The sequence below is a fragment of the Cucurbita moschata genome, unplaced genomic scaffold (assembly GCF_002738365.1).
Source record: "Cucurbita moschata cultivar Rifu unplaced genomic scaffold, Cmos_1.0 Cmo_Scf00010, whole genome shotgun sequence".
NCBI classification, from domain to species: domain Eukaryota; kingdom Viridiplantae; phylum Streptophyta; class Magnoliopsida; order Cucurbitales; family Cucurbitaceae; genus Cucurbita; species Cucurbita moschata.
Window position 1 is genome coordinate 1471325 of NW_019268526.1, and position 25660 is coordinate 1496984.

General features: G+C 36.9%; 3 protein-coding genes across 4 annotated transcripts; 1 reads left to right on the forward strand and 2 right to left on the reverse strand.

Annotated features, from left to right (window-relative positions):
- Nucleotides 1-1364: 1364 nt before the first annotated feature.
- On the forward strand, nucleotides 1365-13232 carry LOC111448340 (coatomer subunit gamma-like). 2 transcript variants are annotated; one of them, XR_002711421.1, is made up of 19 exons: nucleotides 1365-1594; nucleotides 2658-2755; nucleotides 2861-2911; nucleotides 3064-3177; nucleotides 3267-3467; nucleotides 3546-3647; nucleotides 5261-5368; nucleotides 5445-5675; nucleotides 5922-6172; nucleotides 6366-6537; nucleotides 6634-6789; nucleotides 6887-6937; nucleotides 8785-8925; nucleotides 9002-9199; nucleotides 9298-9429; nucleotides 9506-9679; nucleotides 11733-11972; nucleotides 12595-12871; nucleotides 13014-13232. XR_002711421.1 is itself a non-coding variant. In XM_023087857.1 (18 exons), exons 1-18 carry the CDS (start codon nucleotides 1549-1551, stop codon nucleotides 12787-12789), a joined length of 2661 nt encoding a protein of 886 aa, XP_022943625.1. In that variant the 5' UTR covers nucleotides 1365-1548; the 3' UTR covers nucleotides 12790-13232. The 2 variants fall into 2 exon arrangements, 1 of the variants encoding a protein (XP_022943625.1); XM_023087857.1 differs by having other exon boundaries at nucleotides 12595-13232.
- Nucleotides 13233-14660: 1428 nt separating this feature from the next.
- LOC111448341 (glucan endo-1,3-beta-D-glucosidase) lies at nucleotides 14661-18561 on the reverse strand. Its single transcript, XM_023087858.1, has 5 exons — nucleotides 18333-18561; nucleotides 17582-18246; nucleotides 15346-15672; nucleotides 14953-15241; nucleotides 14661-14829 (listed from the first exon to the last, which is right to left on the reverse strand). Exons 1-5 carry the CDS (start codon nucleotides 18397-18399, stop codon nucleotides 14792-14794), a joined length of 1386 nt encoding a protein of 461 aa, XP_022943626.1. The 5' UTR covers nucleotides 18400-18561; the 3' UTR covers nucleotides 14661-14791.
- Nucleotides 18562-19624: 1063 nt separating this feature from the next.
- Nucleotides 19625-24932, reverse strand: LOC111448935 (cyclase-associated protein 1-like). The gene is made up of 10 exons (XM_023088727.1): nucleotides 24426-24932; nucleotides 23220-23388; nucleotides 23074-23138; nucleotides 22491-22818; nucleotides 22255-22402; nucleotides 21689-21798; nucleotides 21553-21608; nucleotides 21407-21463; nucleotides 20461-20604; nucleotides 19625-19996 (listed from the first exon to the last, which is right to left on the reverse strand). Exons 1-10 carry the CDS (start codon nucleotides 24696-24698, stop codon nucleotides 19910-19912), a joined length of 1437 nt encoding a protein of 478 aa, XP_022944495.1. The 5' UTR covers nucleotides 24699-24932; the 3' UTR covers nucleotides 19625-19909.
- Nucleotides 24933-25660: the final 728 nt, after the last annotated feature.

A 25660-nucleotide genomic window follows, 5' to 3' on the forward strand; every position in this document is an offset into this window, starting at 1 on the left:
ATAAAGGATACATTTTTCTTAACAAGTTCATTCAAGGGTGAAGCAATTGTATTAAAATTTTTAATGAACCTACGGTAGAAACTTGCAAGACCATGAAAACTTCTTACCTCACTTACATTTTTCGGAGTAGGCCAATCTTTTATAGCCTTCACTTTCTCTTCATCAACCTCAACACCATTAGATGAAACTACAAACCCAAGAAAGTTAACTTTTTCCATGCAAAAGCTACATTTCTTTAAATTTACATACAAACATTCGTTTCTTAAAGTAGTCAAAACATTGCGTACATGGATAATATGATCATCTAAAGATTTAGAGTAAACAAATTGAATTTGAACTTTGGGTCGATTAAAAACTAAAAAGATGAAAATAAATAAAAAATTAAATTGAGAAGAAACGCAAAGGAAACATATATCCGATCTTGAGCCTGAAGCTCTGATACCAAATGATAAGATAAGGAATCAACTACAAGGGGAATAAGATTCGAATTACCTTGTGGATCGAATATCTCAAGCAAAGAACACTTTGTTTGAGATTCGAATCACTCCAGAAGCAAGATCGATCATGTCTAGCTTCAATGATTCTTGTTGATCAAATATCTCAAACACTTGTTTGAGATTCGAATCACTCCACAAGCAAGGTTGATCATGTCAAACTTGAATGATTCTACATGCAACCTAAACTACATAGAGTTGCAAAGAAACTTAGCCATTGGCTAAAGAAAAGCACAAATGCTCCTTTTACTATATCTTCTAAGTCTTATTACAAATACAACATGGATGGCTTTATATAGCCTCAAAATGAAACTATTAAAGGCATTCTAAAAGTTGTAACATTCACACTTTATGGCCATAATTAGCCATTATGTAAATGTAACCGAAATTAAATAAAAAGTCTTAAAACACAATAACTCTAAATTATAACCCACCCAAAATTTACAACAATCAAACTTTATTCTTCTTCAATGTAGCATGAATTGAAACATCTTTTTGATAATTTTGACAACCTTTTCTTCACATCTTCATTGAAGTATATTGTATGATTGATGTCTCTTGGTTCATATCATTATGACATCATGCTTGAGATTATAAGGGTAAACTAATTGAATTATAATAAAAATTTGTATAAAATATTACAAAATTGAAAGCTAGAAAATTAGTAAATAATACTAAAAAAAATAGAATGTTAATAATTAATGGCTACAAAATTAATTTATGACGTTAAATGTAATAAAAACTGAATTTTAATTTTTAATGCGTAAAGATTAAAAAAAAAAAAAAAGAGAGGAGGGGTAAAATGGGGAATTTGATATTCATGGACAGTTTTTTGTAAAGAAAATTGTGAGATATGCAAATATCACACACCCGCCAATTTCCCTTCTTCCGATTTCACCCTCTTACGTTACAGCTTCTTCTTCTTCCTTTCGTTCACCTTCGACTTGGATCTCACTTCCACAGCTTTTCCCCATTTCAATCCCACCCACGGACGAAATTTCTCTGCAACTCTCTTCCATTCCGATCTCTCACCGGTTCTTCTGACTCTTCCGCCATGGCTCAGCCTCTCGTCAAGAAGGATGATGACTACGACGACGAAGGTTCTTACTCCACGTTCTTTGGATTACGATTACTTTCTTCTCTCATTGTGCTTGCTGCATTCGATCTGGTTGTTTTTTGAAATTTTGGATTAGTTTACTGATTTTCTTACCTGTAATTTGTTTTTCAATTGTTGAATTTTGGCAGATCTCACTGATTTTGTCATTTTAGTTACTTGTTGATTTAGTCGTACTTTAGATGTTTTGATATAGCATTTTTCTTACCTGAAATTTGTTAGGAATCAGACTCTCCACAATGGTATGATATTGTCCACTTTGAGCATAAGCTCTCATGGCTTTGCTTTGGGCTTCCCCAAAAGGCCTCATACCAATGGAGATAGTATTCCTCACTTATAAACCCATGATCTTCCACTAAATTAACCCATGTGGGACACTTCCAATCCCAATAATCCTCAACAATCCTCCCCTCGAACAAAGCGCACTATAAGCCTCCCCTGAGGCTTATAGATCTCTCGAATAGCCTCCCCTTAATTGAGGCTCGACTCCTTTCTCTGGAGCCCTCGAACAAAGTACACCATTTGTTCGACACTTTAGTCACTTTTGACTACACCTTTGAGGCTCGCCATTCTTTGTTCGATATTTGAGGATTCTATTGGCATGGTTAGGTTTAGGGCATGGCTCTGATACCATGTGTCGCTACTGTTGAATTTTGGTAGATTTCACTGATTTTGTCATTTTAGTTAGTTGTTGTTTTAGTCTTACTTTAGATGTTTGGATATAGCATTTTTCTTACGTGCAATTTGTCTCTATTGTTGAACTTTGGCAGATTTCACTGATTTTGTCATTTTAGTTACTTGTTGATTGAGTCTCTTGATTGTATTGATTTCAGTCTTACTTTAGATGTTTGAATAGAGCATTTGTCTTCTTCGCGCTTGAATTGAGATGTATGTGTTTGTTTGGTTGACGTGAATGGAACTGCTAAGTGTTTTGCTACTCCTGGTCGCAATTTGGTGGAATTACCTGTGTTCTGAAGTTTTGATCTCGAACTAGACTCATTTCGCCACTGTTTTCTGACGCCTTTTGGGAATTGTTTGTTTCTTTTCAGAGGAATATTCTCCGTTTTTGGGGATTGAGAAAGGTACCGTTCTTCAGGAAGCAAGGGTGTTCAATGATCCTCAGCTAGACACAAGGAAATGCTCCCAGGTATATGCTTTGAACCTATGGAATTGGTTGATATTTTAGACATCAATCTTCCATTTCTTCCTAATTTAGTTTTTGGTTCTGATCGCTTTTATGCCTGGTATTCAGGTCATAACGAAGCTTTTGTATCTTCTCAACCAAGGTGAAACATTCACAAAGGTTATGTTGCCTCTACTTGAATTTGCTTTATTTGTTTTTCTTCCCAGATTATGTTTTCCATCTTACAAATGAATTTAGTATAGACACAGACATGTTTTTCCTGTATGTTTTTTTAGTTTCTCATAATATTCTTATTCTATGAATTACTATAGGTTGAAGCTACAGAAGTTTTCTTTGGTGTGACTAAGCTCTTCCAGTCTAGAGATATAGAATTGAGGAGAATGGTTTATTTAATGATAAAGGAGCTCTCTCCATCTTCTGATGATGTTAGTACTTGTTTCTAATTTCATGAGTTTTCAGTATATTATAAATGCATAAATACAAACTGACCATTCTTGAACTTTCAAAATTAAAGGTTATTATTGTGACAAGCTCCCTGATGAAGGACATGAACAGCAAGAACGATATGTACCGTGCTAATGCTATACGTGTACTTTGTAGAATTACAGATGGTACCCTTCTCACCCAGATTGAGCGGTATCTGAAACAAGCAATTGTAGACAAAAACCCAGTGGTTGCTAGTGCAGCCTTAGTCAGTGGGATTCATTTACTCCAGGTACCATCTACTCGAGCTTAATGGTAGACGTACAACCTTTTACATAGTAATTCTATTTAACAATTTTTGTCTCCTTAGACAAATCCTGAGATTGTGAAGCGATGGAGTAATGAGGTCCAAGAAGCTGTGCAGTCAAGGGCACCACTCGTACAATTTCATGCCTTGGGTTTGCTTCATCAGGTATGCCAAAGTTAATAGTTTAGTTTATTATGTGACTGGAATACGGAGTTTTTAATTTGATTCATCTGTCACATTTTTCCAACACTATAGACTTCTAGAGTAAAGGTTTTGACTTATTATTTTCATATTTGATGTGTTCATACTGCACAGCAGAGTAGTGATTAGCCTGATAGCTCTAGCACTTATCCTACTAAAATTAAAATTTTGCCAACCATTATCTATTTGCCCCTTAAGCAACCCAGTTTTTTTCCCTCTTTCTTTTTTATTTTATTTTATTTGTTTTTGTGAGAAACAGTGTCAATTCATTTCATTGAATAAACAAATTTACGAAGTGGCAGTATGCCTTGGGAAGTCCCAATCCACCATTTCAAAAGCCTTCTCAATATCAAGCTTAATGATGACCCCCTCCTTTCAGTCCTCTTGTATTTCTCAATGAGTTCATTTGCGATAAACATCAAGAATTTGTTTCCCTTCAACAAAAGTGGATTGGAAATCTGTGATAGTGAATGATTTTTTTTTAAGCCTTTTTGAGCACCCGGGTAATGATCTTGTAAAGGCATAATGTGAGGCTTATAGGCCTCCATCACGCCTTTTGCATCACTTCTCTAATAAAAAAGGCAATTATTGGTCTCATTTAGGATCATGTTGATGACAGCACTCTCAAAACGTCTTGGAACAGCCTTGAAGAATGTTCCAATTCTTTTTTTAAAAAAAAGAAATTAGTGGTATAACTATGCGCAGGAGATTTATTAGTACTAAGATCTGCAACTGTCTGGAAAATTTCTCCATTCGAGAAGGATCCCTTCAAATCTGTCCTTTGTGGGGCCTAATGGGATCCCGATTGTCAAGGGTTGGTAGTGGACCCTGCCGCGACTTTTCAATGTACAAACCCTAGTAAAGATTGAGAACTGAGCTTCAATGTCATGATCAGTGACCAAACTAGCTCCTGAACTTGTAATAATCTCCACAATGGTGTTCGTTCTTCGCTTACATGACATCAATCTATGGAAAACTAGCTTTTTTCATCATTCTCGATAGCTCATTTCAGCTTGCATTTTTGTCTCCATGGGATTTTCTCTTTGGATGAAATATCCACGAGTTCAGTCCTGATGGCAACTCTTCTCTCCTTTTTTTGGGGATCAATACTCTGATTATCCTTGAGCAGCCCAGTGTTTTAATTTAACTTATTTTCAAATTTGCAACTATTCCATTATTCCTACACTATTTTGTTCGACATAGAAAGCTAACAGTTCTTTGTAGTGCTCTCGATACTCTTCTTTTATTTTGTTTGTGTACAAATTGTTGCCTAAAAAATTTGTTCTTTTTCCAAACATCAGTAGTAAATCCTACCGTACTTCTGGATATCTCCATTTTTCATTTTTATGTTATTTGTATTGTTCTGTATGTATGTCTCTGGCAATGCCACACAAGAACAGGCTGAGATCTGTTGAGAAACTTTCTTGGTGGCTGTAAGACGAGCATGAAATTTGTTGAGATTGGATACTGTAGCATGAATTAATACTTTTCTGGTTATAGCGGATACTGTTGATCTCTGGGTTAGGTAAGTTTAGAATTTAAAACATATGATAAAAGGTTGTATTTCCAAACTGCAGATCCGCCAGAATGATCGTCTAGCTGTTAACAAGTTGGTTAGTAGCTTGACACGGGGCACTGCTCGCTCTCCTCTGGCACAATGTCTTTTGGTTCGTTATGCCAGTCAGGTGTGTTTCAGAAAAGGGTCATACATAGCACTGAATTTCTTTTTTCTGCTGATGCATAAATGAAAGTCTTTTGCAGGTTGCTAGTGAGTCTGCTAATAGTCAAACTGGGGAACGACCTTTATATGATTTTCTTGAAAGTTGTCTGCGGCACAAATCAGAGATGGTCATCCTTGAGGCTGCCAGAGCTATTGCAGAACTAAATGGCGTGACAAGCAGAGAAGTTACTCCAGCAATTACTGTACTTCAGCTCTTTTTGAACTCTCCCAAGCCAGTATTGAGATTTGCTGCCATCCGTACTCTGAACAAGGTCCTTTACATTTGAGTCATGCTCTTTTCTCTATTAAATTAGATATTTTTCTCTTAATAGATGGTTAGGAAAAATACTCCTCACTTGGCAGTTGAAAATATGGAAGAGAACTCTTTCTTTTGTTTTTGTGTGCCCCTTATTTAATTTATTTAATCATGCGAAGTAATGTTGGTTGTTCTGTAACTATACTCCATTCTTGTTACTACCTTCTTGAAGTCAATACTAAAGACACTTGTACTTTTACAGGTGGCAATGACACATCCAATGGCTGTCACCAATTGTAACATTGATATGGAGAGTTTGATTTCAGACCAGAACAGAAGCATCGCAACTCTTGCAATAACTACACTTCTAAAGACTGGAAATGAGTCAAGTGTGGATCGCCTGATGAAGCAAATAACAAATTTTATGTCAGATATTGCTGATGAATTTAAAATTGTAGTTGTGGATGCCATCAGGTCACTGTGTTTGAAGTTTCCATTGAAGTACAGATCTTTGTGAGTAAATAATGTTCATGATTTTGTGTTTGAAGATTACAGTTTTTGCCCATTGATTGTTTTCTTTTCACTTTAGTAGTACACCCAAGTTTCTCTTAAAAAAAAAGAATATTATAGTTTATTGGGTGCATACCTACTGTATGTAATGTAAATATTTTGCAGTAATCAATATTGTTTGTTTTTGTTATTTTAGGATGAACTTCCTATGCAACATTCTCAGAGAAGAAGGTGGATTTGAATACAAAAAGGTGATAGTTGATTCAATTGTGATCCTTATCAGAGATATCCCTGAAGCTAAAGAAAATGGCTTGCTTCATTTGTGTGAGTTCATAGAAGACTGTGAATTCACATATCTTTCTACACAGGTCAGTCTTCATCATTACTTTGATAATTGGTTGAGAAATTAGATCTTCCTTTCCTTCTACCTAACGTTGTATGTAAGTTTGCTCTTCTTGTATTAGATACTTCACTTTTTGGGAATTGAAGGTCCAAAAGCCTCAGATCCTAGCAAGTATATACGTTATATATATAATCGAGTACATCTTGAGAATGCAACTGTTCGAGCCTGTGCTGTGAGCACTTTGGCGAAGTTTGCTGTCATGGTTGATTCATTGAAGGTATCATTACTTCTGTGCTTCCTCATTCCCATAAAAGTGAAAGTGCACGGTAACTTTTTACTTTGCTAAACTGATTGAAAATTTCCAACTGTTTCAGCCCCGAATATATGTTCTCCTTCAACGATGCCTTTTTGATAGTGATGATGAGGTGAGTCTATAATTTCAAAGGTCTTAGATTTGTTGTTCTTGATGATTTATTTTGAATAGCGTATTCATGTCTCAATGTTGGATGCTTTAATACTGACTTTTTGCTTGCATTTAATTTGTGATATGATGAATGCAATTGTTTTGGTTGGGGCTGAGGAAGAAGATGTCAATGCTGATGATTTTATTTATTGAAAGTCAATAAATGTTTCAGAAAAATACACAAACTTAAAAATCAGCCAAAAAATTTCAGCATTAGTTTAATCAAGTTGAACCCTTTTAACAATTCTTGTTCATGAATGGAGGTTAACTCTAGTTGGTCTATTAACATCTTCTTGCTAGGTGTTAGTATCCCTAGCTCAAAGGGTTGTTCTATATCCCTTTCTCAAAGGCTTGTTCTAATCAATAAGTTAATTGACATGTACCCTAGCTCAAAGGGTTGCTCTAATCTATGAGTTAATTAAAATATTTCTCCTTCAAGGAGGATCTGAGCAATAAATAGCGTTTCAGTCGATCAATTGGTTGTTGATCACTACCTATAATATTGTTATGAAAACCCAAGGGGGTTGGAACTTTGGTTATGTCAATTCCATTCACAAACACTAAAACCCCCAAATCAATTCAATTTCAACCCCTAAGGATTAGGCCTTTTGAGACAAAGAACAAGTTCTTTGACTCAAGATTCAAACACTCCACCATATAGGATGATCAATCCTTCTTGAATCTTCTTGGCATGCAACAAAACACGTGTTGGAAAATTCAAGCTCTCTTGGCTAAACTTGAAGAAGCACAAAGGCTAAAACTCAATGCATTAGATTCTGCTCTGTGCAACTAATAGTCAGGCTTTAGGTAACCTCCCAAAAACCTAAATGCATGCCACATCATAGATCATAGCAAAATGACAAAATACCCTTCTTTAATATGCCAATAATAAAATTAAAAAACAATAAAAATTGTATCAAAATTATTAATTTGAATATGAACTTTAATTTGATGTCCTTGGTGGTTCATGTCAAATACACTTTGCTTCAAAGCTTGTTGAAGGATAGAAACAAACAAGTTTGCACTATATTCTTAAATACACATAAGTTGCAATATGTTTTCAATCAATTTGGTTCATTCAGTCATAGCCCTACTATCTGATTGTATGAAAACTAAGATCCAGTTTCTGGTTTAGTATGTGTTAAAGTATTGAACTGAATGAATTCTGGTTAATCTCTCTAATTCTAACTATAACGCTCCCTAGACCTATTCATAAGTAGCTCCAAAAAGTTGCAATCTGGAAAAAAGGAAGTTCGTTAGGTCTTCCTTTTGTGAGCAATCAATAAGGGATGGTCACAAAAAAGGTCTACAAAGCTTTCAGTTGTCTAATTTAAGACAGGTTAGATTTTCTTTTAGTAGAGTTGAGGATGGGTTATAGCTAGCTTCCGCCTGTCCATCCCTATATCTGATTTGATAATATGTAGTTATGGTGGTTTATGCATAGTAGCCAGTTTTCACGGAAATTTGTAGACAATTTGAGTATCAATTACTGAAAAAGAAAATAAGTGGAGAACATGTAGTTGGTATAATGCACATCCCTACGTGATACACCATTCTTTGATCATTATTACGTCATGTATCATCATATCTTATTGTTAATAATTTTGCAATAAGTTTTGATGCTGTGTATTTATGATCGTTGTTAAGGTTTTTCTATTGTTTTGCTGTTTCTTATTTGTTTGGATTCCAGAAATTTACTCTTTTTGCTTATTTCTATTTCTCTGAGAATATGGACTTGGTTTTTAGTTTTTTCTTTTTTCATCTCTTTTCCTGAACAATGTGCAACTATGGACCAATTGTTGGCTGCAGGTTCGTGATAGGGCAACCCTTTATCTTAAGACACTTGGAGCAGAAGGCTCAATTGTTGAAAATGAGGAAGACGTGCAAGAAATTCTTTTTGGCTCTCTAGACTTGCCACTGAGCAATCTAGAGACCAGTTTGAAAAATTATGTAAGGTGCTTTAACTTGGTGTTCTTAAATTTAGTTTACCACAGTCACTATCTCATCTCATTGCATATGGGCACAGGAACCTTCTGAAGAACCTTTTGATCTTGATTCTGTATCTAAGGAGATCAAATCCCAGCCACTTGCTGAGAAGAAGGGTAGTAGTAAAAAATCGAAAGGGCTTGGTGTTCCTCCCACTACCCTTACTTCTTCTGTCGATGCTTATGAAAAGATGCTTCGTTCCATTGCAGAATTCTCTGACTTTGGGAAGCTTTTCAAGGTTCTTCCATTTGCCCTCTTTATTAACCGATCTATACAAATTCTTATATGTTAGTGTGCTCTGTTTTTATTATGGGTACTTCTATGTTGTCCTTACAGTCATCAGCTTCCATGGAGCTTACAGAAGCAGAAACAGAGTATGCTGTCAATGTTGTCAAGCATATTTTTGATAGACACGTTGTCTTTCAATATAACTGCACAAATACAATTCCTGAGCAGCTACTAGAAAATGTAATGCCAAAAAATCAAGTGCAACTTTTTGTTGAACCAGCTAGAGAAATGCTTTTATAATTGTCTGCCTCTGCAGGTCAATGTTATTGTGGATGCCTCAGAAGCAGAGGAATTCTCGGAAGTAGTATCCAAGCCACTTAGATCTCTTCCTTACAATACACCTGGGCAAACCTTTGTGGCATTTGAGAAGCCAGATGGAGTCGCCGCTGTTGGGAAGTTCTCAAATATGTTGAAGTTCATTGTCAAAGAGGTATGGAATTTTCCTGTATTTTGTGTGCAGCTTCCTTCTTTGATGAAGTATTTAAATAATTAGGACAGGAAAAAGAGAGTTGAAAAGGTGTGTTCAGAGTTTGAAAGTGAAAGATATCAAAAATTCTTCTTTCGAATCATATCCCCCATAAATTGGAGAATCCCGAGCCTCTTTTAGAAATCTCCATTATGGATTTTGAGATTTCCAAGCCCCCAAATGTTAAAAAGGGCAAGAATGGTTATGCCTATCCTTTGAATTATTCATGTAAAAAAGCGGCCCTTTCTTCCATGTTTGGAGGAAAATCCTTTGAATTCTCATTCAATTGAAGAAAGACGAATAGGACTTTTATCACCCTCGAATCAAAATGTCGCCTTACCACCTTCCTCTTCTCTTATCTTACCCTTCAACAATTATTTTGTCTTCACTCCTTTGGATCTAGTTCTAGGTTTAACAAGAGGAGTTATTTACTCTACAAAAGACCCTCCACCTCATGGTCATGTCTCTAAGGATGACTCTAAGGTAAGCTTGAGTAGTGTGAAATCAGTCACTCAGCCTCTGAATTTCAATATGGAAATTGTTCTTATTTTTTATTTATTTATTTATTTATTTTCTTCCTGAAGCTTTTGACTTGTCATTTCGGTATTATGGCCAAGAAGACTCTTTGAGTTTCGTGAAATTCCTGCTTTGGCTCAAGAAGGAAACCACATCATGGTTTAGCTTTGCTAATTTTTGTTTTGTCTTGTCTTCGATATTTTAATTGACTTGCATGAGGAGATTTCTTTTTCTTTGCTGGTGATGGTTTTTCATAAGTTCCTTTCAATGGGTTAATAGTTCTTGCAAAGCTGGAGAGTTTTTTGAGATTGCTTTATGATGAGTTTTAAAAGGTTTTTTGGTTGGTTGGTTGTCGGTTTTTGGTTATTTTTAAAGATTTAAAGTAGCTATCAGTTTTTCAGTTTGGTGGAGGCCTTATTCATAGTTTCATCATTCATTTGCAAGCTAGTTCTTCCAATTGAAGTTGTTGGTTCTTAAAATATGTATTTATTTTCTTGGCTAATCTCTATTCTGTATTTGTTGTTTGTATTTTTTTCTTTTTAAGGGAGTTTGTATTCCTTGAATATTTATTCATTTTCATTATATAATGAGAAGTTGTGTCTTGCTAAAAAAATTAATTAATTAGGACAAAATATAGTCTCTCATTTATGCTCAATCATTTTGTTGTGCTAAGTCTATGGTAGTTATTTGTTGTCGACGCAATTTGTGAGTTCTATTATGGCATTTCACAATAAGAATGATTGTACAGATGCTAGATGGAACATTTTTGTTTATGAGATACCAAGTTTACATGCTTTGTTGATATACCTATAATTATATGTCCAAATGTTGACTCTTCCGTCTATTTTTTTTTTTTATTCCACAATGCATATGGAGAAAATTTAATCTGTCTAAACAATAAAACGCTTTGAGAGATTGAGTTGAAATCATGATGATCATCTACCTAGAATTTAATATTCTATGAGTTCTATTGGCAATTAAATGTACCAAGCTCAATACTTTCGTAAGATTTGTCGAAGTGCACACAAGTTGGCATCGATAGTCACTCACAAATATAACAACATAATAATAAAAAAACAAAAAATATAAATCATTCAAATAAGTTTTTATTTTGTGGGGCAGCATTGTAAAGACTCACTTTGGCTTATTTGGTTGTGAGAAATAAAGAGTGTTCTATAGTGAGGCTAGGAATCGTGAACGTCTTCAGGATTTGTTAGTTTGGTTTGATTTCCTTTAAAACTTTTCCTCCAAATATTTTGTAATTGCTCCATTAGAGTTTCCAATTGAGGTGAAATTTTGATCCGTTGAAACCTTCGTATGTATTGCTGATCAATGAATTTTTGTTTCTGATTAAGAGGAAAAAGAAAGCAATTAAGCATTCAAATAATTTCAAGACTATTTTATTCTAGTCCATCTATTTTCTTAAATCTATTTGCCATTTGGTCTTTCTAGACTAATACATCTTTCATTTTCCCCCCTTTCTTATCCTTCTCGGAAAAAGATTGATCCATCTACTGGCGAGGCAGAGGACGATGGCGTTGAAGATGAATATCAGCTTGAGGACGTCGAGGTGGTTGCTGCAGACTACATGTTGAAAGTAGCAGTTTCTAACTTCAAGAATGCATGGGAAAGCATGGGTGAAGATGGTGAACGAGTAGATGAATATGGATTAGGCCCAAGAGGGAGCTTGGCTGAAGCTGTGCGAGCTGTCATAGACCTTCTCGGCATGCAGCCTTGTGAGGTATGCGCATATGGATTTATTTTGTACGTGCATGAATATTTCCACCTTAATGAAAATCTTCTGGATGATAGAACAGTACAATTATGTGTCAACACTTAAGGAAAACAAATCATCTCGAAAATGAACTATGATTAGCGGCTCAAGGTTTTCCTTTTTACCATGTTTTCCTGAATTGGTGACAACTAGTAATACTGTTTTAGTTACATTGTAACGACGACATTAGAAACTTGGGTGCTTTTTATGAGTCAATGTTAAAATGAATGTTGAACTTATTCGAGTGCAGGGGCTACCTCTGGTTTCAAATCTTTTTCCCCTGCAGCCCAAAGAAGCCAACCTTTTCCTTTGTTCCAGGATTTTGATAATTAAAGCCCTACTTCTCATCTATTTTGTATTTTGTTTGGTTTTCTGTTTCAAAAAGTTTTAAAAAACTACTTTTTTGGTTTACAAAATTTGGTTTGGTTTTCGAAATCTTGCTTTAAATTAGGTAATAAAGCAAGAAAACTAATTGTAAACTTAATTTTTAAAAACATAATAACAAACAAAAAATGGTTATGGTATATTATTCCTCCTAAAATCAGATGTAACTTCTGTTTTTCTGTCTCTTCAATTCATTGTTTTCCAGGGAACAGAAGTTGTCCCTAGCAATCAGCGGTCACACACATGTTTACTATCTGGTGTATTCATTGGCAACGTTAGAGTTCTCGCCCGTCTGTCATTTGGTCTCGATGCTTCAAGGGAGGTTGCAATGAAGCTGGTTGTTAGATCCGACGACGAAACAGTCAGTGATCTCATTCACGAGATTATCTCCAGCGGCTAAGTCGGTCCCTTATCGGACATACTTTCTCAAGTCTTGCTGTGGATAAGAGGTCGTCAGCTTAAGAAAGATCAACACCATGAAACCACTTCATTTTTGGGCGTTAGCCTTCCAGGTTTACTCTTCATTTAGCTTGTTGTTTAACTCCACTATATTTTATCTTAGCTATATATCATCATATCGTAGTCCATGGGAAGGCTTAACTCCTGCTGTATTAATTATGTGACCCAACCTCTACTTTGTCAGCGTATTTTTTTTTTTACCGTCTTTTTAGGACACATATTACCTGAAAGGGGGCAGATTTCATTCGTTGGGGGGAGCAATCAATTTGCTTCACAGATATATGTAAGACAACACAAATTTATCTTGACACCAAACATTCCTTACTGTTGAGAAAAGTGCACTTCAAATTATCAATAAATTTCATTCCGAACTTGGTTATTATTTGAATGTGGATCAATATACGAAGCAAATGGCTTCTATTTCAAGTAGGCTTTGGCAGAAAACTGTTCATACGAAATCCGATGTTCGTTTATTGGGCGGATTTTGAGTATTTGACGCCATTATTCCAGGTAAGTTGGTTCTTATATCAAGAACTTTTAGATTAGAAGTTAAATTTGCAGATTAATTGCCTTGTCATTACTCATCTCATCTACAGTGTTGCTATATTTTCCTTTCAAGTTATAACTGCTACATCTTTCAGGAAAATAAAAATCCGAGAACGGGCCAAAATGCTGGTTTTGATCTGAAACAATCTTTTCGTCCACTTGGAGTAAGGTGGATATTGTTTTAATTGAGAAAATCATGTACTCTGCTTGTAGTTGGGAATTTTTTTCAGTTCTAAACACCTCCTTACTCATTGTATGTGGTAATAAGTGTCAAATTGTGAATGGACTAAGTATGTTCTATCGCAATTTTCTCTTTAGATTAGATTAAAAATGTATAGTAATTGCTGATTGGAAAACTTAACGAGGAAGAAGGTAGGTAGAATGAATGACAATAAAGGTCATTGGGGAAGGAAATGAGTTTCAGCTCTTTCACGTATGAGCCAAAGATTTTTATCATCTAATTGATTTTTATTGGCGTCACTTTAACATATATTGTCGACCAAAACGTTAGGGTCTCATTCGCATATGGTAGTATTTATATTTCATTTAAGATTTTTGTTAAGAAGTAATGGATTATAAAGCATATATAAATTACAAAATTGGTGATACTTAAAAAAACATTGATATAAAAGTTGAATTTTTCGTACAATTTGAGTTTGAGAAGATTTGCTCTATGCTCTACCTTGTACTGTTGGTCAAACTCAATTTAAACGAAACATTCCTTTTAAGGGTGTGGAAATATCTTCTTAATAGATAGCGTTTTAAAATTGTTAAAATTGCAAGATTGACAGCGATACATAATGGGCCAAAGCAGATAATATATGCTAACAATGGATTTGGATTGTTACAAGCGGTATTAGAGTCGAGCGGTGTGCCAACGAGGACACTCGGTCTTTAAGGGGGATGGATTATGAGATTGGTCCTTAAGAGGGGGATGGGTTGTGAGATCCCACGTTTGGAGAAGAGAACAAAACATTTCTTACAAGAGGATGGAAACCTCTCCCAAGCAGACACGTTTTAAAACCGTGAAACTGACGATACGTAACAAGGACAATATCTACTAACTGTGAGCTTAGGTTGTTACACGTTATTACAAACATAACAAACTTATGAAAGAAAAAAAATTTAACAAAAGGTAAAAGTTGAAGTTGAAATTAATATATAAAAGGGCATGGATTGATTTTTCCCCTAAAAAAATTGTTATTCTTAATTAATAGAATTTAAGAAGGTAGCCATTTTGGCTTTGTAGAATGTTGGACAGGGCAGCTAAGAATGACCAATTGTTGGCCAATTAATTAGATTATTGCTTCATTCGTTTGTTTTCAAATGTCTTAAGACACCTTAGAATATGGAAAACTAATTCTTTATCTCATATCACTGAACTATGATCTCCCTTCTCAGCTGCTTCCGCCTGGATACGAGCAGCCATTATAACCTGAAAATCCACAAATGTGAGAACTTCAACTAAAAAAATAACACCAAAATATGAAAACTTTCTGTCCTTCCCTTATTGCTTGGCTGAAATTGAATGGAAGAGATATTAGAACAGAAAGCTTACTAGGATTTGTGGATGTTAGTGTTGCTGTCTGCGAGAAATCACAGTCCCATGGATTCTTGCCAAGAGATTGGTAGTAGAGATTCATAGCATAAGCAGCATGTGATTTTACAGTGTTTGGCTCAAAACAGGCACCCCCCGGTTGGATCGCCCCACAATCGATACCGTGCCCGCAAGCATAGTCGAGATTCGACTGAAGTTGAGCATCAGAAGCACCTGCCTTGGGCATGCACCAAGCAGCCGCAGTCGGTTTTGGGGACGGGGTGGCTGGAGTTGTTGGAGTTGTAGGAGTCTGTAACATTCAAGAGTCAACTTCATGGATGTAAAATGATTGGATAAAGTTCATCAAAGTAAAGTTGATGCAATTAGCAATCAATGATTCAACCATTGACTGACCTGGCTGTTCTTTGAGAGCCCAACATCATATGTCATGGTTAGATCTGGACGGAACAGCCCAAATGATCGTTCGGAGGTGGGGCCAGGCTTCAAGTTTTCATCATAGAGAGCAAAGATATATGTATCCACTGATTTTCCAGGCATCAATGGAGTACCCACCATTGATCTAAGATGTGCAATCAAATTGCCATTGTAAGCTCTTGCATTTTCCATAGTTGTTCCAACTTCATTGCTATCACCGCGATACGCCCACCCCGTTTCAGCTACCAAGATCTCGACATCCTTGAAATCACCCAGTGCATTCAAGGCAGACCTTACTGCATCAAGCTGTTGAAATCAATACGAGTCATGGACCAAATAATAATAGCTCCCAATAATGGATGTAGTAGTTCAAATTATTAGAATCTGTTGCAAGATATCATAAATACAAGTTTTAAACAAACATGGTAGTTGAAGACCACAGAAAGAAATGCCACAAAATTCAGAATGTGCTTGTTTGGTTGTGCTGGGGGGATTCCAGCGCACCACCATATGCTGTGCTCCCTTGATAATTATAATTTTTTTTCTATAAGCACCCACACCAAAACCAATAGTTCTCAAGTTACAAAAATTTTCTTTCGAGGGCTTGAATACACAATTATTCAAAATAGTGTCCAGCTAACTGCGAACCTGACTCGAGAGGGGGCACCAAGATAAACAAACTAAATAAAAAGGGCGCAGGAGTCCATCCAAGTCAAGGGTCTCCCCGATATCTTTTCTCAACAAAAAGGAGAAAGTAGAAAAACCAAATTCTTACATCACTAGCCCACTTGGTTGTCTTTCTGACTAACGGGCATATTAGGGGAAAAAAAAAAAAGGACGAGTCAGGGGAGAAGAGGAGAGGGAGAGAAAACCTTCTTTTTCCTTTTTATTGGGATATTATGCGTTTTTTAACCAATTGTAGGGTTATATCTAATCTGCTCCATCCATTCATGGAGGGGCTAGGCTTGAATACAAAATTTTGAAATGTGTCTTCAAACGTCTCTAATCCTTGTCACGAGGACACTAGCTCTTACTAATATCACAGCTCAATAAACCCAAAAAGAAAAGGAAGAAAAATTCCAGGCCAATAAATAATATGTAAGCATTCCTCATCTGCTATAATAATTGATATCTTGGAAGGACTTACCGACATTAATTGGCACAGGCCAGCTGTAACCGAGCATAATATAGGTCACATCACACAGGAAAAGCAAGCTTATTTGCTAAGATTCGAAAGTTGAATGACATCTCCCACCTCATCACTTTTTTCTAAATTCTTTTGGCCTTTTGGGTTGAAAATACAACAGAATATCAGGCTTTTAGTCTTCAATTGGGTGTAAAATCAGGAAGGGGCGTTTAAGCAAGCGAGTGATTACTGATTTCATACATCAATTTCTTTCACGCAATATCACAAACACCTTGCAGACAGAAACAATCAAAACATTTCCCACCTGATCACTTTTTTCTTCTAAATTGGCCTTTTGGGTTGAAAATAAAACAGAATTTACGCTTTTAATCTTCAATTGGGCGTAAAATCAGGAAGGGGCGTTCAAGCAAGCGAGTGATTTTACACATCAATTTCTTTCACGCAATATCACAAACACCTTGCAGGCAGAAACAATCAAAACTTCAAACACATCATTATCTACACCCATTGTTTAGTTTCAAGCAATTTACGCGAAGTACCCACAAGCAAGCACCAAATCGAAATGCACCACAAGAACTATAAACAGCAACAAGATCTATAAAAAGTATTAAAATTCCAAATCTAGCAGCCAGGAAAAAAAAAAACCCAAATTGATAAGTAACGTCATTCAGATTACTTTCTAAAAAATTGATTCTGAAAATGATAAATTTGCTAATATCGATGCATATGGAAAGAGATTTTTTAACCCCAAAAGAATAAAATATAACCATCAGCAACCCCCAAAAAAAAGTGACGTTAATATTTTTAGCCAAAGCTTTTTGTAAATTAATCTTCAAATTATATGCTTAAAAAAAAAATTACATATTTACTTAAAAAAGGTAAAAAAAAAATAATAATAAATTTAAAGCTTATTGACACGTGTCACAATTTGAGGCTATTGACTGTTGACTTAAAGTAAACGTCGTCGGTGTTTAAGGTGAAAGAATTGGAATTAATTAATTAATTAATTAATTAAGATTAAGAAATTGAAATGAAATTAGGAGAACTTGATTGGAGCGGTTGACTGACCTGAGCATCGAACATGTTCATGTACTTTATTCCGGTTCCCGAGTCGACCCGGCCCGAGTTGGGTTGAAACAGGCAAAACGCCAGCGTTTCGGCTCTCGGATCGCTCTGGTACGCGAAGAACGGGTAAGGGTTTATCGCAAATGGCGACGCGTTCTCCTTCTCGAATTCCACCACCGCCTTCATCATCTGTTCCAACACCGGATTGAATCTCCCCGACGACGGCGGATCCGACTGGCTTAACACCGCCATCGAGTGCACTGTCGACACCTTCACCTTACCGCCAAGGTTCGCCGAATTCAGAGCGTTCTGCACGTTCTGCATCGCTGGGAGAAGCTGCGAAATCAGGCCTTGATCCATGGATGAAATCACCTCGTTGCCGACGGTAATCAGCACGATATTACTGGCTGGATAGTAGGGAACGACATTCGTGTTGATCCATTGAGCAGCGGAGTTCGGATTCGAGGCCAGGGCAGGAATGTCGCCATTGGCTACGCCAATCACGATTCCTATTCCGGTGTTGGCTAGGGCTTTGATTATCTGTGGATCGGCGCCGTAGAGTCGGACTTTGCCGATTGTAGTTGAGCGAAGTAGTGCGGCAGTGGAGACCGGCGGCGGAAGGTTGTTGGCGACTTGGCCATAGTTGACGCCGATGAAGGATTGAGAATCTGCAAAACAGAAACAAAAAACGAAAGGAATTGAGAAAAGAAAATGAGTGAACAGAGAAAAGGAAAAAGGGAGGAGAGAAAGAGACCGGCGAGGTAAAAGGCGGCGAAGAGAGAGAAGGAGACGAAAGTGAGTGAAAAGGAGGAGGCGGCCATGATTAACAACAGAACGAAAAATATCAACCGGACATGAAATGAACGCAGAATTGCAGAGAGAGATAGAGAGAGGTCTCTGTATTTCTCTCCGCCTGTCTCTCTGTCTCTCTCCCCGTCTCTCTCTCTGTGTTTGTTATGTGAATGTGAGGTGTGAAAGTCCGCAAGTTCAGAGATGGGGGGGAAGGTGGGGCCCAGAAGAGAGGGGCAAAATTGGAAGCTTTGGAAAAAAGACTACGCCCTTTTCAACAGGGAGGCCCACCACTATAGTTATTACATGTACCTGTAAAAATTAAAATATTAACATTTTTTTTTATTGGTCAAATATTTAAAATCTTACTTCAAAATTAAAAATAAAAATAAAATAATTGTTTTTTATTTTGTAATTAATGTGCGTTATGAGGTGTTTCTTGTGTAACTCCTCTCATCAGTAACTGATTTTAAAGTTTTTAAATTTTTTAATAATTTTTATTTTTATTTTTTCCTTACACTTAAAATAATCTATTAAATATAAAGTTAATAGACTTAATTTTGAATTTTTTGCGTCATAAATATATTTATTTATTTATTTTGGATAGGCTGATCTTTTATATTCCAAATTAAAAAAATGTATGAACTTATTATATATAAATTTTAAAGTTTAAGAATTTTTTATATTAATTTTAGTTAATACATTTATTAGATATTTTTAAAATTTAAAGACCAAATAAACACAAATAAAAAAAAATGGACGATAAGTTTTAGATTATATAAACTTTAATTTTTTAATTAATAAATTCTACTCGAAAAAATAATAATATATATTTAAAATTTTAAATCTAAGAAGTTATTAAATTTAATATATAACAATATTTTAAATTTAAAAACTTTTAATTTTGTACTAAATATAAATGTAAATTTTAAAAATATATAAATTTATTATATACAAAATTGATTCAATTTTTAAAAATTAAAAGTTTAAGAATCTATTAATTTTTAAAATGGAAAAATAATGGAAAGATTTGTCATATAAGTTCAAATTTCTTCTTTCAAATTTTAACATTTTCGTATAATATTATATATGTATGTGTGTGTATATATATATATATATATAAACACGTATTTTTTTGGATAATAAATATTATTTTTATCAATTTATTTATTTAAAAAATTAAATTTATAAACACTAATTTCATCGTAAGTCATTTGTATAATTTTACGGTGTAAAACCATAAATTTTTACTTGAGCATAACTCAAAGATAATTGACATGTACTTCTTCTCTTAAACCGAGATATTCAAATACAGAACAAACCAGAAGAAACAGAACATCATTGCACAACACACTACAGCCGCCATGAACACCTGAACCCAAGCTTCTTTATAAGAGGAAAACAAGAACCCAATGAAACAAACACTAACAAGCACCACATGTAATTTCCTGTGACAATTGAATCAAATGGGGGAAAAAAATGGAAACAAAACCCACTCTAAACCGGATACGAAGAAAAGTGAGAATCTGTTCAAACTCGAGATCACCCTCCCGAGTGAGAGACTGGAGTGGTTTCGAAGCGACCGTCCTTAAACGTATGAACGAACTGTTGCGGCAAAGCATGCTCGACCTACAGAGATAGAACAAGAACAAAACAAGAACATCCATGTTGAAATCTAATCCCAACGGTTTCCAGATAATGTTGTAGCAGAATCAAAACGTTCTTTTTATGAGAGATCGGCATGTTCGATCTAGAAATGTTTTGCAAAGTTCGAGTTTGTCGCATAAAGTATGATCATTCTATGGAATCAAATTCATTTCTATGCCATTTTGTTGGCCTAATCAAGAACATGTATAGCAGAAGACAGTGAGGCTTCATGGACATTGTTAATAGCAAAGTTCTATAAAACGAAAGGAAAATGCTATCAAGGCCTAGAATCTAAGAGCTTTATCAAAAAGCAAAAGTGAACAGTTTTCTTTCTTTTTAAAGCGAATATATTCCTCGGAAAAAAGTGAATAGAACTGCGTAAGAATTCGATCAACTGATACGAGAAAATCAAGAACATGAGCGGAGGAAGGAACACGGAACCATACCCAATCACCATCGGACGCTCCACCAGGTACCAAAACGTTGATCTCACTCGACTTGGCAGTCGTAATGGATGTCCCCAAAGAATCTTTGCTCAAGTATAATACACAGCCTCCAGTATTGTCCACAGAAATGGTTGGGGCAGAACCCTGGAATAACCAGCAAATGGAAGAACTAAGTCTTAGCAACTTCATGGCTTTAAAACTAAAGGTTTATCAGCCATTGTTAATGGCATATCTCTTCTCGTAAATTATATTTAGAACACCCGGATTGCTCCGTTAAAAGCCAAAGCTGTAATATGTCAAGCCCACCACTAGCAGATATTGTCCGCTTTGGCCCTTTACGTATCACTGTCAGCCTCACGGGTTTAAAACGCGTCTACTAGGAAGAGGTTTCTACACTCTAACAAAGAAGGTTTTGTTCCCCTCTCCCACCGATGTGGTATCTCACAATCCACCTCACTTGGGGGGCCAACATTCTCGCTGGCACAGCGCCCGGTGTCGAGCTCTGATACCATTTGTAACGGCCCAAGTCCACCGCTAGTAGATATTGTTCGCTTTGGCCTGTTACGTATCGCCGTCAGCCTCACGGATTTAAAACGCATCTACTAAGGAGAGGTTTCCACACCCTTGTAAAGAATGCTTCGTTCCCTTCTCCAACCGATGTGGGATCTCACAATCCACCCCCCTTGGAGACCCAGCGTCCTCGCTGGCACACCGCCCGGTGTCTGGCTCTGATACCATTATAACGGCTCAAGCCCACCGCTAGCAGATATTGTCCGCTTTGGCCCGTTACGTATCACCATCAGCCTCACAGGTTTAAAACACATCTACTAGGGAGAAGTTTCCACTCCCTTGTAAAGAATGCTTAAGCTATGTGCATAGATGCAAGAAAAATGTAGCCACTAGCTTCAAAGATGTAGAACCATTCAATGTGAGAAGAACAAAGTACCTGGCATTGTACTTCAACCCCATTGGAGTTAACAATCTCAAATGCAGCCACAACATCCTGTTATTTTGGAAGTAAAAAAATTCATCCAAATCAGCTATATATATATATATATAAGGATCGTTTTTTTGCCCAATAGCGTATACTACCGTGAATACGACTCCCATTTTTGTACACTTGTCGACTGTTATGTTGTTAACTTTCCCTGCAGCAAGGTGAAAATATTAACTTCCCTATTCATCAGAAGAGACGAACGAGTAAACCGATTGTGAGATAAAACGTTACCTTGAATCTGCAAAACTGAATCTTTGCATCCAAAGATATATACCGATTGTTTAGCATCGCAATCATCAATCACCAAGTTTTTCCTTCCGATTTGGTTCTCGACGACCCACCTGTTTGAATGTATAAATAGAGAGATTAAGTAGGGCACTTAGTGTCAACACTGTAACAGATATTGTCTGCTTTGGCTTATTATGTATCGCCGTTAGCCTCATGGTTTTAAAACGCATCTACTAGAGAGAGGTTTTCAAACCCTTACAAGGAATGTTTCGTTCTTCTCTCCAACCGAGGTGGGATCTCACAATCCACCCTCCTTGGGGGTCCAGCGTCCTTGCTGGCACACCGCTCGGTGTCCGGCTCTGATATCATTTGTAATAGTCCAAGCCCACCACTAGCAGATATTGTCCGCTTTTGCCCGTTACGTATCGCCGTTAGCCTCACGGTTTAAAAAACGCATATGCTACAGAGAGGTTTCCGAACCCTTATAAGGAATGCTTTGTTCTCCTCCCCAACCGATGGAGGATCTCACAAACACTATCTTATTTGTAACTAGGATGAGTAAAACTTACTTTCGACCCATTTGAAGTTCCAACTTTGGAGGGCCGGTTTTGGAAAACGACGGAGAGGCTGTACGACCACCTTTCTCACTAGAACCCACAATGCCAACTCTATCCGCACGGTTCTTGGTTTTCATGTCATCGGTGACTTTCTTCAGACCTTGTGGCAGAGAACGTGCTTAGAGATGTTCAAATAGTAGTGAAGTTCAAGTAGTAGTTAAGGGGAGAGTTTTGAAAACAAGCAATACCTAGGGTCACAGGCTTCCCAGAATTAATTTCTTGGAAAACAGCAGCCATTCCTTCTTTTGGCTTGGAAGATGAAGCCTGAGAAGGCTCAGAGATGAAGAGTGAAGCTGGAGGGGGCGGGGGTGGGGCAGGTGCGCTCGGTGCTGACGTTTTAGTAGGAGGAGAAGCTTTAGGGGCAGCAGGTGCAGCCTTTTTCCCAGTAACACTCCATACCGGACCCAATGGATAAAAACTTTTGACATAGTCCCGTAAACCCGGCAAATAGAGCTCCTTCATAGCTTTTGCCCACTCGACGTGATTCGGATCTTTGTTTCTGTACTCTACAAGAACCTGAATGAAGAAGTAAACAGGTCGACAATAGACCATTAATTTTAAGATAAAAAGTCAAGTATTCGATCCATGTGTAACAAATGTTGGACCTGCATTGACTTCATACAACTAGTGTCAAACACATCCATCAAGATAAGACGTGTCCAACAACTGTCGGTCCAACAACTGTCGAGTGTCCAAGTAAGGACACGCTAGTCAAACTAAAGTACATGTTCTTTTTAGCAAAAGCGGGTTTTAGAGGGAACATAAGCTTACTTTGTTGTTGTAAAATTCAGCCATTTGCCAACTTTCTTCGACATGGGCAATAGGCATGCTCATACCTACAAAAATCAAGAACGGCTTAAATCGAACGGATTTGAACTACACGTCCCAACGAGGATATACTCAACTACACTTCATACCGCAGTCTTTTCCAGTAAATGCAATCCAAGCTAAAGCAGATAGACTATCAGCTGCAGTTTTCAAATGGTTGAAGAAATTAGATCTCCTTCCCTCTGTAAGTGCATTTGCTTTGTTAATAACTTCGTTCAATGGCTTCAGAAATTCAGCCAAGCCTGCGAGGTCGGGTTTCTGCGAAACAAAATAAACAATTGAACTTCAGACCCACAAACTTCACCCGAAAATTTCTACTGAAAGTTAGTACTAGGCCCTCGTTTAGGTATATAACAGTCTTGTTCTTTCTCGTTTTTGTTGCTAAAACGAACGAGCAAAATAACATTCATTAAGAGCATTCGACGAAAACGTTCTGTCTTCATTAACCTTCAAGGCTTTCAGGATTTCAGCTGAACTTAAACAGATAAACAATCTACTAATCCAGAATTGAGATTTGTAAAGAGATTAGAAGGCATGTGTGCAGTGACAGCATATTGGTTCATCCTTGTCACTTATTCCGACAAAAGTAGAAGTCCAGTTTAAAACGTCATAAAAATTACATCCCGGAATCTAGTAGTACTACATTTTCGAAGGACCACCATGATGATGCTCCAATGCGCGTATTCAGAGCTACACAGATCTCGTAGTTGCTTATCAACATCATGACAACAGCATTATCGAAACTGTTGGGTCACCCCATCCCAACATAGCGCTTCACTTGATGCTCCAATGCGCGTATTTGGAGCTACATGGATGCCGTAGTCACATAAGCCAAATCAACATCATGACAACGGCATTCTAGAAACTATTAGGCCACCCCGTCTCGACATAGCGCTTCGCTTTCAAAGATTCGGAAGAATACACTTCTCCCTTCTTCATTGATCTAGGGGGCTGATGAGGGAAAGGAGTGAAACCGCTTCTTTACATGTGAGTTTTTCTTTCATTTTCATTTCCAAATCGAATGAAGAAGGCTTAGACATGAGTTGACAGCTAGATAGCTGATATTCCTAATTCATTACACCAAAAACACCCTTCCACAAAGCATCTCAACACAATTCAGTAGTTCCCTAACCAATCATCTAAGATTTTCATTATCATTCCGACAGCTTACATCCAATCCCATATGAATAAAACAGTGATTATGAAACCAAAACAATCAACTTAAGAAGAAAACTAAATCAACACAAGCTTCAATATCACATTATTTGAGGCGAAAAACAGAGATTATCACTAACCTGAGTTTGCTTAACCTTAACAAGAAGCTCCCTCTGAACAGAAAATGCCTCACTCAAAATCTTAGTGGCCTCAAGAACCTGTCCCCCAATCTTCTCCGCGGCGTTTGAAACTCTCGCAACGTACTGTCCCATGAAATCGTCAAAAGCAAGAACCGAAGGATCAGACACCGTAACCTCGTCACTCTCTGGTGCACCGCCGTGCCGGAACCCAGTGGAGAACGCCTCAAGCCGAGCCACAGCGGACTCCAATCGCTGTATCAGCTTCTCATCCATAGTTCAGATCTGAGAGACAAACAATGGTGGGTTTTAGGGATTGGAATGAGTAAAAATGGTGGTGGTGGCTAATGGGTTTGGGCTGTGGGGATTAAATTTCTTTTGGGTAACAATAATTTTGGGGTGGCGGAAAGAAGACGCTGTGATGAAAAGGGATTATGTTTTGGCGGTACCCATAAGAAGCGGATGCGACTACCGGCGGTGAGATGAACGCGTGGCGGATTTAGAGCTGTTTTTGGCTGCAATGGTTCGTGTGGGCAAGTAAGAACAGCCGTAAACATCGCTAAATCAAGTCTTCATCATGCTTTTTTTCTCGTTTTTCATCTTAATTATCATAATTAACAAGCTAATGAGGGAAAATTTTCTAGAAACAACTCCGTTAATGTAATTATCGAAGAAATAAGTATGTATTATCACGGCGAATGTTTGAATAGTCATCCGTTCTTGTTAGCTCAGTTGTTGTCGTTGAAAAGCGGTCGTAAGAGAGTAGAACATCGATGGTAGTTGTTCCCATGGATTTGAGTTGTTGTGGGATCGTGTTTACTCGCTGAGATGAGAACTGAGTAGCTCACTGTCTTTCAATCCACACAGGAGGGAATCGTTATTTTGAGATGGGTATGGAAGATCAAACCTACTTGAACGGTTGAGTACCATGAAGTGTTTGATTGATATCTAGATTGATTATCATTTGTTTTGAAATGTTCGTCTAGTTACATGTTTCTTTTACTCTCGGTTGACTTTAGTCATTTATTTCCAAAATTTATATTTTTAAAAAAAATTATTAGATACTTAATTATGTCTCAATTTTGAAATCTTACCCTTCCTTCACTAAAATTTAGGAAATTAGAAGGTTTCCGGTGGTTGGTAGCGTTTTAAAACCGTGAGGCTAACGATGATACATAACAGGTTAAAGCGGACAATATCTACTAGCAATGAGCTTGGAGCGTTACAAATGATATTAG